Source organism: Narcine bancroftii, chromosome 9 (genome assembly GCF_036971445.1).
Source record: "Narcine bancroftii isolate sNarBan1 chromosome 9, sNarBan1.hap1, whole genome shotgun sequence".
Taxonomy (NCBI): Eukaryota; Metazoa; Chordata; class Chondrichthyes; order Torpediniformes; family Narcinidae; genus Narcine; species Narcine bancroftii.
In genome coordinates, this window is record NC_091477.1 from 75,161,171 (window position 1) to 75,175,391 (window position 14,221).

The window sequence follows — 14,221 nt, forward strand, 5'->3', positions numbered from 1 at the left end:
ACACTACCCACCCCACCACCCATCTTCAGATTACCTGAAAACTTGGCCACCAAGCCATGAATTCCATCTAAATCATACAATATAACATGGAAAGTAGCTGCCCCAACATCAACCCCTGTGGAACATCATTAGTTATCAGCAGCCAGCCGGAAAAGATCCCTTTATTCTTTGCCTGATTTATTGATGAAGCAGGGACTTTGCTTGGGGTACTAAACGAAGACTTTACATTGGTCAGGTAAGGAAGGAGATGCTGGTGGAGTAAAGGAGCCTGGAGTTAAGCTTGTGGTGGGCTCAGTGTTGATGAAGAGGAGCAAACAAGAAAGGCCAGCTGCACTTGGAGTGGAAAAATCACCTGGTCCAGATGGGATACTGGGGAAACTGAAGGAAGGTTTTCCAACCATCTGTCGGTTCAGGTGTGGGAACTGAGGGCTGGAAAACTGTAAATTCTGCACCTTTATTCACCAAAGGTCATATGAATAAACCTAGGACCTGCAGAGGGTTCAATTTTAACAAAAATTAGCTGTCACTTCAACAGAAGAAGCAGACACCTGGGCAAATGTGGTCTGATTGGGAATGCATTTTTACTGACATAAGGGAATTGATAACTCTTGGACACATATTTAAGATGATTAGGAAAAGAAGTGGCCTCAGTGCAGTCAAAAATGTATTGCAGGAAAAATTGGGGCAGTTGTCCCGAATGGGCTCCAAGTACCCAACACTAAACACAGGTGCAGCTTGGGCCCATGCAAGTCATGGACTCATGGAATTCCACAGCACGGAACAGGCCCTTTGGCCCAATTTGTCCATGCTGACTGACCAAGCTAGTCCCTTTTGACTGCACTTAGCACAAATCTCTCTAAACCTTTCCCATCCATGTATCCATTGAACATTGAAATTATTCCCACCTCTACCAGTTCCTCTGGCAGCTTGTTCCACAAACCTACTGTCCTCTAAGTGGAGAAGGTGCACCTCAGATCCCTTTTAAATATTCCCCTCTCATCTTAAATCTCAATCCTGATTATATTCTCTGTGAAAAAAGACGATGACTATTTACCTTATCTATGCACCTCATGACTTTGTTTACCTCTATAAGGCCTTCTCTCAGCCCCCTATGCTCCACGAAGAAAATCCCCAGCTGATCCAACCTCTCCTTATAATTCAAGGCCACCAATCCAGCTAACATTCTTGTGACTCTTTCCTGCACCCTTACTAGCTTAGTGATGTTTATTGGGTGACCATGTGGCTTTGCCAACTTCATGTACAGTTGTACAGTAGCCTGCTCCTATAGCCAGTCCCTTGACCGATAAAGGCAAACATGCCAAATGCCTTCTTTACCATCTCATCTACTTGTGTTCCCACTCTCAAGAAACTCTCTACCTCAAGCCCCATGTCTCTGTTCCACAACACTCCCCAGGACCCCAACATTCACTCTATAAGTTCTGCCCTGTTTTAAACTACCAAAGTGCAACATCTGGCATTTGTCCTGAGTTAATTTCCTTGGCCCACTTTCCCAATTCTTCTCGACCTTTAAACTAGAGGAGTTGAATGGAAGAGGAGTCATTGAGCATCAGAACAAATTCCGTCAATGGGATGAACATATTGGCAAATGAACAAATGTTTGGTCGCATGATTTGGGGAGAGTGGGAGGTGGAATCCTAGAGCTCCCAGGATTTTCAAGAATAAATAGGGTTAAAAATCTCAACTCAAAATTCAAAATACCAAAAGAAGACGTGGGAAGAAACCTACAGTAAACAATGACTAAGAAGAGTAAATTCGCAAGTAAAAGCACAAAAGTATCTCCATCGAAACAAGAGGCCCAGCTGGAGGTGCCTTGTGGTGAGGAAAATGGCGGGGCCACCCTGAGGGCCGAGGAAGGGGCTGCAAACCCATCCAGCAAGGAAGATGAGACTCAGGCAAGGACAGCGTTACTGCCTGACAAGTACACAAAGAAAGCAGGCCAGTATGGACAGATAAGAAGCCGTGAAGAATTGGCATTGACTCTGGTACCGAGGGGGAGGTCGGTACCCACCTCAACACCAGTGGCAGGTTTGGAGCCAAGTCGCATGATGCAGCAGGCGATGCAGCAGTGAGCGGGTCGAGTGTGGCTATCAACGGGTCCAGCAATGGACCAGAAGAGATGGCGAGCACAGGCAGCAGTAGCGACCAGTCCAGGAGCTCTGAAGAGGATGAAGGCAGTGGTGGAGGAAGGGTCCATTGGGCTGTGGGACTAAAAAAAAAGAGTCCTATCAAAACAAAGCAAGCAGGGGGGCTCTGAGACCCCTCTGGATGATGTAATGGACACAGATGGAAGGCAGGCTCTTCCAGGCTGTCGAGAAGAGATCCCAAGACATGGGAGGGAAGCTGGACAAGGTCCAGGGTACCCTATCTGGGCTGATGGGTAGGGTGGCTGAAGTGGAAGAAAGGGTGTGTAAAAATGTGGACACCATTCATGGTATGGGTAATAAATTGGAGATGCTGCTGAATGAAAGAGAGAATATTAGATGGCATTGAGAACTACAGCAGGCTAAGTAACATTAAAATAGTGGGGCTAAGGGAAGGGATTGAAGGGCAAAACCCAGTAAGTTTTTTTCAGACCTGGATTCCCGAGGTGCTTGGCAAGGGTATACTGGGAAAAAAGATTGAGATAGCAGCTGGGACTGGAACAGGAAAAGCTGCCAAGCCTGTGGAAAAACCCCATTTGGAAGACGGGTTGTGAGTACTTAGTTCAGTCTGGTTAAAGCCCTTGTGATTCATACAAGAGGAGAGGACTGGCTGCCTAATGTTTAACTTGAAATAAGAGAAACAAAAAGGAACTCTAGTGACCTGAAAGAAAGAGGTCAGGCCTAATGAATTCTAACATGTATCGAGTAAATCAGGGTGCCTTCTGTCATTTAAAAGTTGGATGTGTACATGGAGGTGAGGGGGTTGGAGGGTTATTGGCAGTGAGCGGGAGGTTTGAGTTAGTGGAGTTGATCTAGTGAACTGGTGCAGACTCGAAAGGCCGACATGGCCTGTTTCCGCTCCATAAATGGTTATATGGTTATATAGAAAGGTCTCGTAGATCCCTTTTTCCAAGACCAGGTCCCAAGCAGAGACCGCATTCTGTCCTGATAAGGTTGTTGTGATATCAGGACAGGGAAAGAATATTAGGAGCAGTGGTGGCAGGTGCAGAGAAAAGAGGGACCCCCTTAGAGGTAGAGGGAAATAAAATCTTCTTCTACCCGAACAGTAGCGTGGCACTTTTGAAGACCAGAAAAGCTTTTGAGCCAACCGCTTGATCAAGAGGCTGATCAAGCAAAAGGTGTACGAATGTGTACCAAGATATCCAGCCACCCTGAAGGTGATATTACCAGGAGGAGAAACAAATTTTATTGCAAATCCAGAGAAGGCACAGCAATTCGCCAAAGGTCTGCTCACATGGGGGAGTATAAAGAAGAAGTAAACCCCGACTGAGGATTAGCCTACAGTGGTTTTTATTACATTGCAAATTTAGCTCACAGGGGTGTACAGATGTGTTATGGACTGTAATGATATTTTGTCATTTAAATTGTTAAAAAGGGTCTGAAAAGAGATTGTGCCAAATGGACAAGAAGTTATAATTACAGTTTTTCTTGGGAGATGTAGAGAGGAGTAGATGAGTGCCGTGGGGAGGGCGGGGGGTGTTGACAGCCGAAGGAGGATGGCAACAGTAGGGGGAAGGGTGAATGTAACATGGGGCAAAGGTTATGTTGGGGAGCAATAGGGGGTTAAGGGAAGGTATGGCAGTAAATGTTTCTTGTGGTTTTTTTTTGGTTAGTTATTTGGGTTTTTGTCTTTGTCCTTGTTCCCACCATTGTTCCTCACCTAGTTATTTTCGCAGCTCGGATGGAGTGGAGCAAAGGGCGGATGGTTAGAGATTGGGGGTGCGGGAGGGGGAAGCTGGAGATAATAGCTAAGAATGTAAAGTTTGCTACTTTTAATGTCAATGGCTTAAACAGTCCGGTGAAGCAGAAAATGGTCTTGGCACACATTAAAACATTGGGGTTAGATCTGGCCTTCCTTCAAGAGACGCATTTAACCGAGTAGGAACATCAAAAGCTAAATAGGGGATGGATGGGTCAGGTTATATCCTCCTCATTTGGCTCAAAGGCAAGGGGAGTGGCAATTCTAGGGGGAAAGAGTGTTCCAGTGCAGGTGCAGAAGGTGATTACAAACAAAATGGGAAGAATTGTTATGGGACACTGTCAGATATATTCAGAATCCTGGAACCTAATGAATATGTATGCCCCCAACTATGATGAAAAATTTATACAGGACATTTCCCTCGATTGACAGAGGGGAATGAAAATATTCTAATAGGGGGCAACATTAATCTATGTCTGGATAAATCCACAAAATGGATAATTAAGACCAGGGTGGTGAAAGCCACCATTGACTGAATGAGGGAGCTGAATTTGATAGATGTGTGGTGGAGAAAGCATCCAAGAGAGAGGGACTACTCATTTTACTCGAAACAACATGACTCCTACTCTAGAATAGATTTTTTTCTGGCTTCAGCCCATTTGGAAGGTAGGATAATGGAAGCTGAGTATAGTGCAAGGCTTCTCTCAGACCATTCCCCCTTGGATTTGACTATAGATATTGCAGATAAGCAAGGCGCAGCATACAGGTGGCGTCTTAACACTTTGCTGTTGAAAAAGCTGGAATTTTGTAGTTTTATAAGAACTCAAATAGCCCTGTTCTGTGAGGACAACTGCACCTCTACTCCAGATAAATTTCTTCTGTTGCGTACTTGATGGACCAGATAATTGGGTATACAAAGGCAGTCAAGAAAAATTATATGGGGGAAGTGGAGGAATTAGAAAAGGACATTACCCAATTAGAGAAGGATTTTCAGGAATCAGACTTGGAGGACCATTATTGAGCTCTCACAAACAAGCAATTAGAGTATAATACTCTTCAGATGTATAGAATGGAGGAGGTCATTATGAGGTTGAGAAGAAAGTATTATGAATTGGGGAAGAGAGCTCACAAGGTCCTCACTTGGCAGTTGAGGGCAGAACAAGCCTCTAGAACAATTAATGCAATACAAATGGGGAATGGCCAGGTCTCGTATAAACCAAATGAAATTAATGAGACCTTCAGGGAATTCTTTTTTTCTCCTTACAAAGAACTTTTTTATTAAACTTTATTTATTTGAAGAATCATTAATAGTAATACAGAATACATTCCATAAAGAGAATTATATATGAATATATATTAAAAAATAAAATAAAAACAAAAAGAAAGAAAAAAATAATAAGAAAAAAAACAAAAATTAAATCAAATTCCCCCCTCCCTCTCCCATCTCATCAGCTAGCTCTCTTAAGGAGAGCTAAAAATATAAACAGAAACTATAAGTACAGAATAAATCAAAATATATCTAAATGCTTATATTCCAAATATGGTAACCACTTATTAACAAAAAAAGAATAATTGTCATGCAGATTATATATAATTTTTTCCATAACAATACAAGCTTTCAATTCATTATGCCATCGCATTATATTAATCACTATATTATCTTTCCATGTACTTGCTACACATTTTTGAGCTTCAGACAATGCTAAATATGCAATTTGAAGTTTATTCAACCCTAATCCCTTTAAAGGAATCATATATCTCGGCTGCACCATTTCATCAGATGCAAGGATCGACAATGAGATAGACAACAGACTCGCCAAGGCAAATAGCGCCTTTGGAAGACTACACAAAAGAGTCTGGAAAAACAACCAACTGAAAAACCTCACAAAGATAAGCGTATACAGAGCCGTTGTCATACCCACACTCCTGTTCAGCTCCGAATCATGGGTCCTCTACCGGCACCACCTACGGCTCCTAGAACGCTTCCACCAGCGTTGTCTCCGCTCCACCCTCAACATCCATTGGAGCGCTTACACCCCTAACGTCGAAGTACTCGAGATGGCAGAGGTCGACAGCATCGAGTCCACGCTGCTGAAGATCCAGCTGCGCTGGATGGGTCATGTCTCCAGAATGGAGGACCATCGCCTTCCCAAGATCGTGTTATATGGCGAGCTCTCCACTGGCCACCGTGACAGAGGTGCACCAAAGAAAAGGTACAAGGACTGCCTAAAGAAATCTCTTGGTGCCTGCCACATTGACCACCGCCAGTGGGCTGATAACGCCTCAAACCGTGCATCTTGGCGCCTCACAGTTTGGCGGGCAGCAACCTCCTTTGAAGAAGACCGCAGAGCCCACCTCACTGACAAAAGGCAAAGGAGGAAAAACCCAACACCCAACCCCAACCAACCAATTTTCCCTTGCAACCGCTGCAATCGTGTCTGCCTGTCCCGCATCGGACTTGTGAGCCACAAACGAGCCTGCAGCTGACGTGGACTTTTTACCCCCTCCAGAAATCTTCGTCCGCGAAGCCAAGCCAAAGAAAGATAACTCATTAAAAAAAATAGATGGCTCTAATGGTAACTTAAAGTTATATAATTTTTCCAAAATTAACTTAATTTCATCCCAGAATGGTTGTACATGCACACAAGATCAAACAGTATGTAAAAAAGTTCCAGTACATACACCACATCTGAAACAAGAATCCGAATTACTAAAACCATATTTTTTCAATTTCTCTGGGGTTAAATGCAACTGATGTAGAAAATTATAATTAACCATTCCATACCACACATTCATCAATTTAGTAACACTATCATGACACTTATCTGCCCAGTAGTCCTCAGGAAAAACAAAAGCTAAATCATTTTCCCATTTAAGCTTAGACTTCTCCCATTCTGGCTGATCCATATTGTCTTGTAATACTTGGTACATAACAGAAATATAACCCCTTTTTAGTATAGAAGAAATCAAAGACTTGAATTCCGTCAATATAGGTAAAATCATCTCTCTACCACACATATTTTTCACCAAAGCTTGAAATTGATAATAAACAAATAAAGAATTTTCAGCAATATCAAAATGCTCTTTCAATTGATTAAAAGAAATTGTCCTTCTACAAAACGATCCTGTAATGTTTTTATACCCTTAGAATCCCAACTCTTTAAATTACTATTAAACATTGAAAAAGAAATAAGCTGATTATTATATAATGGAGTTAAAATTGACAATTTACCTTTTGATCCTAAAATCTTATTTTTTTTAATCCATAGTTTTGATAGATTTTTTAATATCGGCAGATTATATTCCCTCAACAAATTTAAATTCCATCAAAATATAAATTGATACACCTCGACTTCAGAAATACAAGCCATCTCAACTTTAGCCCAACTCGGGGGCTGGTCCAAATCCATCAGTCTACAAATAAATATCAACTGGGCTGCTTCATAATAATTTTGAAAATGAGGTAATTGAAGCCCACCTAATGCATACTTCCAAGTAAGATTATATAATGTTACCCGTGATAGTTCAGCTTTCCATAAAAATTCTCTCATAACTTTATTTAAATCCTGAAAGAAACTCTTTGAAAGAGAACATGGTATTGACTGAAATAAATATTGAATACAAGGAAAAATATTCATCTTAATACAGTTAACCATATTAAAGTTAACAGAAGATCTTTCCACTTAATTAAATCTGCTTTAATCTTTTTTAATAATGGAACATAATTTAACTTGTATAAAGATTGATAATCAGTATTTACAATTATTCCTAAATATTTAATTTTATCAGACCATTTCAGTTTTATAATATTTTAATACTCTGAATAATCTCCTTCTCCGACTGGCAAAATTTCACTCTTGTCCCAGTTAACTTTATATCCAGATGATGTTCCATATTTAATAAACATTCCCGCAAATGTGGCAATGATTGTACTAGAACAAGATTCTGGTAACTCATGCTGTTCAGTCATTTGTTGTAATACCTCCTCAAACACCGAAGATAAATCTTCATAAAAAGTTTTATAAAATTCAACCGAAAATCCATCGTGGCCTGGTGACTTTCCATTTGGCATCTCCAACATAGCCGCCTTAATCTCAAATTCTGTGAACAGAGCTTCCAGATCCATAACATTCTCCTCTTCTAATACTGAGAACGTTAACTTAGGTAAATAAGAATGAATAGAACCACTATCCTGTTTCCCCTCAGAAGTATATAATTTTTTATAAAATGAATAAAACTGATCATTAATTTCCTGAGGTTTATAGGGAAATGTTGAATTCTTTTTTATAGCATTAATAATCCGTGAAACCTGTTCCTTCTTTAACTGCCTCTCACCCAACTCATAATAATGCTGCTTAGATCAATTAATTAAACATTCAAATTGATAAGTCTGCAACATATTATAATGCAATTTCAACTTAGTCAAAGCCACTTTTTTTTATCTTCTGTCACTTCCTTCTGAAATTACTCCTCCAATTCATCAATTTGCTTTTTTAATTCTAAACTTTCTGCCATATACTGCTTCTTAACTTTAGTACTATAACTAATAATCTATCCTCATAAATAAGCTTTTAACGCATCCCATAACACAAAATGACTTTTTACTGAATTAGCATTTTCAGACAAAAAAAAGTGATCTGTTCTTTAACAAAGAATAACGAACTCTGGTTTTTTCAACCACATTGTGTTATATCTCCATCTATAAGATGAGCGTACCACTTCTGAACTTACATAAGAAAAAAATAATAAAGAATGATCTGATATAACCCTGCTTTTATATTCTGCCTGTAATACCCTTCCTTGTAAATGTGCCAATACTAAAAAAAATCTATTCTAGAAAATGAATCATGTCGAGACGAATAAAAAGAAAAATCCTTCTCTGTAGGATTAACCCTTCTCTAAATATCCACCAAATTTAAATCCTTCATCAAGGCCCCAATTTGTATCACCATCTTTGATTTCTTTATACTTTTTGGGGATCTATCCAACAAAGGATCAAAGACACAATTAAAATCTCCCCCAACTAAAATATTTTCATTAGCTTGATTTAATAACAAAAAAGCATTCGAAATAAAACACTCATCATCCACGTTAGGTGCATAAACATTAAGCAAAGTCCAAAATTCAGTAAAAACTTTACAATTCACCTTTAAAACCCTTCCAGCATTCCCCTCCATAGTTTGCATCTCAAAAGACAAATTCTTATGAATTAAAATTGCTACACCACTTGCCTTAGAATTAAATGAAGAAAAAAACACATGCCCAACCCAATCTCTCTTCAATTTCAAATGTTCTTTTTCAGTCAAATGTGTTTCTTGTAAAAAGGCAATGTCAATTTTCATTTTCTTGATATAAGCCAAAACTCGCTTTTGCTTAATCGGATTATTTAACCCTTGAACATTAAAAGTTTCAAATTTCAAATTAGACATCCTTATAAACTAACAATATAATCACTTACTACAAAATATCACTCCCCATCTAGTAACTTAAAATCACTCTCCCTCCTCTAAATATTTTTTTAAAAGAAAGTATATATATATATCTATATATAGATATATATATAGATATATATATCTATATATATCTAAAAAAATTAATTATCCCCCCAAAAAAAACTACCGAAAGTTAGTAACGCCCTAAAACACTGCGTGTGGTAAGCCCCACTAGTGGCAGATGACTATCAGAGATTTCAGTGCTGTCCACCCTCCCCAGCCAGAAATACATTATTCACATCAACACAATCCAGTACGGTAAATATATTCAACCCAACGACTCCATTCCCAATGATTGTCTGGATCTTCAATGTCAATAAGACTTTGTTTTAAAACCTCTTTCTTTCCATTTTTTCCATTCTTCCCATTCTGCCCATTTCCATTTGCATTCTTTTTAGGCGATGGTGGTGAAACTCTTCCATGTCCTCGTAAATCTGGTAATGAATTAGCAAAAATTAATGCATCATGATCATTCTCAAAAAATTGAGATTGAAAGTTACCATAAAAGACATTTAACACAGCAGGATATCGAAAAGCAAATTTGTAACCCTTCCGCCACAGTACTTCTTTAGCCAAATTAAATTCCCGTCATCGCCTAATAATTTCTTGACTCAAATCTGCGTTAAAAAATACTCTGTTATTTTGAGTCATCATTGGAGATTGACTTTGTCGTGTTTTCTGTCTCTCCTGGTAGTTCAGGCACTGAACTAAGACAGCCCATGGTGGTTGTCCCGCAATGGTTTCTTTCGTAACGCTCTATGTGCCTTCTCCAGTACTAAACCTCCCGAGAAAAACTCTTTGCTCAACACCTCGGGAATATAATTCTTGAAAAATTTTATTGGATCAGACCCTTCAATGTCTTCTGGGAGACCCACAATTTTCGCATTGTTTCTCCGACTTTGATTTTCCAATCGATCAATTTTTTTCAGTAAGACTTTCTTCTGGATTCCCCAATCCACAAACGAATCTTCCACTTTTTCCTTGTTACATTCAACTTGAATTTTACATTCAGAAAAAGCTGTTTCAATTTTTTTCAAATTTCCTTGCACTGTATCCACTGATTTCATACATTTATTGACATCCCTCTTAAATGCAGATATATCTTCAGACATATTAGATATTTTAGTTGTCACATCCAAAAATCCTTGAGTTATTTGTTTAGACATATTGTCCATTTGATAGGCAATCCCTTCCAAGACTGTGCAAACAGACTCCATTCCAGATTCCAGTTCCAAATTTTGAGGCCTACCCTCTCTTGACTCCACCTCCAATTGTTCCCATGAACTGCTCATTAAAGGTAAGTCTTCCTCTTCTTTCAACATTGTCGGGTCCTTCCCGATGCGGTTGCGGGTCTGCACACCCGACTGCCCACATGCGATCCAGTAACTCACGGACCCTTGGAGCACCATGCACGCCTGGTAAGGCCAGGGACTGCACAGAGATGGCTTCCAACACCATTCTGCGCGTCCCCGGCCCACCTGACGGCAGCCCGGGCTCAAGGGCACTTCTCTCAGCCGGATCACCTGCGCGTCTGACATCGCAAACGCATGAATCAACTCTGGCCAAGCTCATCATCATGCTGGTGCCATCTTGTGAAGACAAGGTTGGTGCCGGTGTAATACTCAGCCTGGCAGGAGTTCTCTATGCTTTGGAGGTTTTAAAATGACAATTCCGTGGCTTCAACTGAACAGGTAGACCTCAATTCTTCAGCACTTTTAAAAGGAAATTTCTTCTCTAATTGAGCTTTCATTTTTTTTAACATTAGTTGCCATTATGACCCACTAATGTTCCCAAAAATAAAGATGCAACTTTTAATCACTTAGACAAACTTTAAAGGCTGGTGCTTAAAAAACTGGCTGAGGAGGGGTGGGATCGCACGTCTGCCCTCTACGCCTGTGATAGTACAGACCTATCACCAATGTATATAGTTACAGTATCTAGAGTGTAATGACTGTGCTTACAGCGATTGGCTGAGAACTTAGCCACACCTACTGTTTGGGCCTTAAAGGGTTGTGTCCCTAGCCAGGTCGGATCATTCCGGACTGGTCGGCCACCTGTGAAGAGCTCCTGTCTTTTGCTAATAAAAGCCTTGGTTTGGATCAACAAGTCTTTGGTTCTTTTGACGAGCTCTACAATGCCATCTTGCCATGCCCCCAGCTTCAGGGAATTCTATGAAGCATTGTATAAATCTGAATTGACTTGGGATCCCAATTAAATGGATGAGTTCCTGGCCAGATTAGATCCACCACACCTGAACCCAGAGGAACAGGTGGGATTAAATCTTGGTCGGCGAGAAGATGGCAGAGATTTTATTTACAAATGGGATGCCAAATTGATGTCTGGGAAGAAGGGCAGCCCCATAATAAAACAAATGATTAGTATCTGGACCAAAATTAACCAGTATCTAAACACTAAAGTGGAGCTATTACCAAAAACACCCCTGACAGCTAATAAATTAATGCCATTAACGGTAGGTAACAAGATCCTAGACATCTGGCATTGTAATGGCATCAGGTGTATAGAGGACTATTACAAGCAGGGGCAATTAATGTCGTTTGAGTAGCTAAAAAATAAATATGCTTTGCCAAATCAGACATTCCACTGCTATCTTCAAATAAGGTATTTTCTACGGGATGTATTGGGTCCAAGTATGGCCATACCTTGATGCAGTAACACAGAGGCTTTGATTCGAAGGGGGAGTGGTAAGAAAATTATTTCAGCAATATATTGCCTGTTCCAGTCAGAGGGACCCAAACTGGGCCTTCATAGGTCAAGAGAAAGATAGGAGTCGGACTTGAGTGTTCCAATTGATGGGAGATGCTGGTCTGACTTGTGCCGGGAAAGCATGACCACGGTCATCTATACAAGGTACAGGCTAGTGCAGTATAACTTTTTGCACCAGTTGTATCTAACGCCGCAAAAAATAAGCTGGTAAAAACTGGAACTCTCAGACCAATGCTTTGGATGTGGTGTTGCGACCGGGACGTTCATGAATGCAACCTGGTCATATACCAAGTTGAGGCCCTTTTGGGTAGATCTAGGCCAAGTCCTGGAGAAAATTCCCACAGGACCCAGAGTTGTTCCTGCTGGGAAATATAATGGACATAAGGCTTAGAATGAAGCTATCCAAATTTCAAATCCAATTTGTGTTAATCGCATTGGCAGTGGTCAGGAAGTGCATTGCAGTGACTTGGAAGTCCGACTCTAGTCTTAGTATCGTGTGATGGAACAAGGAAATGCAGAGCTGAGTTCCCCTGGAGAAAATAACTTATAACCTGAGAAACAAATACAGAACCTTTCGTAGGATCTGGCAGCCGTACATGCACTACATAGCATGGCGGTGATTGGTTTCCCTGTTCCTTGCTACAGTTTCCTCTCTCTCGCACTGATCCCGATAAAGGAAAGTCAGGAATGAATATTGGCCCAGAGGCCGCCCACTGAGCTGCGACAATCCCTGCCCCTTGTTATTTATTTTCCTGGTGTTAAAGTTTTGTTGTTGTTGGTTGAAGTTTGAGTGAGTCATCTTGTTTTATGTACGGGGTGGGGGGTTGGTAGTGACACGGGCTTGTATATATATAATCAAAGAAAATGAATATATGTATATTTGAATGTGAACTGCTATTGTTGGCAGGACACTGTATATGGCTGTACAAGCTTGTGTGAAAATATAAATAAAATATTTAAAATAAATGAACAAATATTTCCCTGTTTTGTCACCCTCCAGCTACCATTGACATGAACCCCAGTGACCCCCGCTGGATTGGTGCCTGGTGGCTTGGTCTGCTTATTTCAAGTGGTTTTCTTGCCATCATTTCTGTTCCTTATTTCTTTTTCCCTCGACAAATGATCCGTCAAAAGGTAAGGACCCAATTTTAAATTACCTTCATTTAATGGCCACCTGTTCTGTGACAAAGCCCATACATTAAAAAAAAAACGAAGTTCAGTCTCTGGAACATGGGTAAGCCCTCCAGTCAATGAGTGCAACTTTGGCCTCTTTAGTGTTGGTATAATTCCAAGTTGAGTGCTCTGGGAAATTTGTGAGTTAGTCAACAGCTGAGGTTTTCTCAGACTTGCCCCACTTGACAATGAGTTTAAGTTGGCTCTGGTCACGCCCACCTGACCCTGTGGTTGGGACTTAGTGAGGTTGTGTTCAAGTTCATTATCATCTGACTGTACATATAGAACCAGACAAAACGGTGGTTTTTGTCTGAACCACGGTGCACCCACACACACCCGCAATGCACAGCATTTGCCCATCTCGGGTTGCTTCCTACTGTGGCTGATGCAACCACACAACTTGCTGTTCACCATTTTGGCAAGGAGGCAGCTGAGCTTTCCTGCTGCAAGAAATCTGAGTTCACCTCCTCCTCTCTTTGAAAGGAGTACCAGACTCCCCGTAGTCTGTCCATTAACAGCACCTATCATTGTTCCAAGGAGCACCCGTCACAGTTCGGAATTATGTGACAACAAGTAAAGGTTTCACAGGTAACTTGGAGTAATCATGTGATCGCAGGGAGGTGATCAGTGAATGGGACTGTGGTTGTGACTGAATGCCTCCACTCACTCTCCCCTATATCCATTCATAAAATTGCACGAAGATAGATTTAAAAAGAGCAATTGGCATGTAAGACAGTTGGATTCAGGGAAGAGAGTTTCAAATTACTGCTATGTTCAGCATCAGAAATCTATTCCAATTTCACTCTTCGAGGATCTGACTCCAGTTTCTGGAAAAACCAAGAAACTGCTAATGAACTACTGAAATAAATACAGAAAATCTGCAGATGATCAGTGTGTCAGGCAATAGAGAGGGAAAGGGAGGGGGAGGGGTGAGAGGGGGAGAGGGGGAG

The 14,221-nt window shown here is 40.7% G+C and overlaps 1 protein-coding gene and 1 long non-coding RNA gene across 13 annotated transcripts in view; one reads left to right on the plus strand and one right to left on the minus strand.

Annotated features, from left to right (window-relative positions):
* slco2a1 (solute carrier organic anion transporter family, member 2A1) overlaps positions 1-14,221 on the plus strand; it is a 123,469-nt gene that overhangs the window by 53,885 nt on the left and 55,363 nt on the right. For all 12 annotated transcript variants that reach the window (XM_069896518.1, XM_069896526.1, XM_069896524.1 and 9 more), the window contains one exon: positions 13,099-13,232. In XM_069896518.1, the coding sequence (XP_069752619.1) occupies positions 13,099-13,232 (134 nt within the window). The remainder of the gene's footprint in view (positions 1-13,098; positions 13,233-14,221) is intronic.
* The window catches only part of LOC138742294 (uncharacterized), a 76,311-nt gene continuing 71,579 nt past the window's right edge, over positions 9,490-14,221 (minus strand). The window contains exon 3 of the long non-coding RNA XR_011344039.1: positions 9,490-9,808. This is a non-coding gene — a long non-coding RNA (uncharacterized lncRNA). The remainder of the gene's footprint in view (positions 9,809-14,221) is intronic.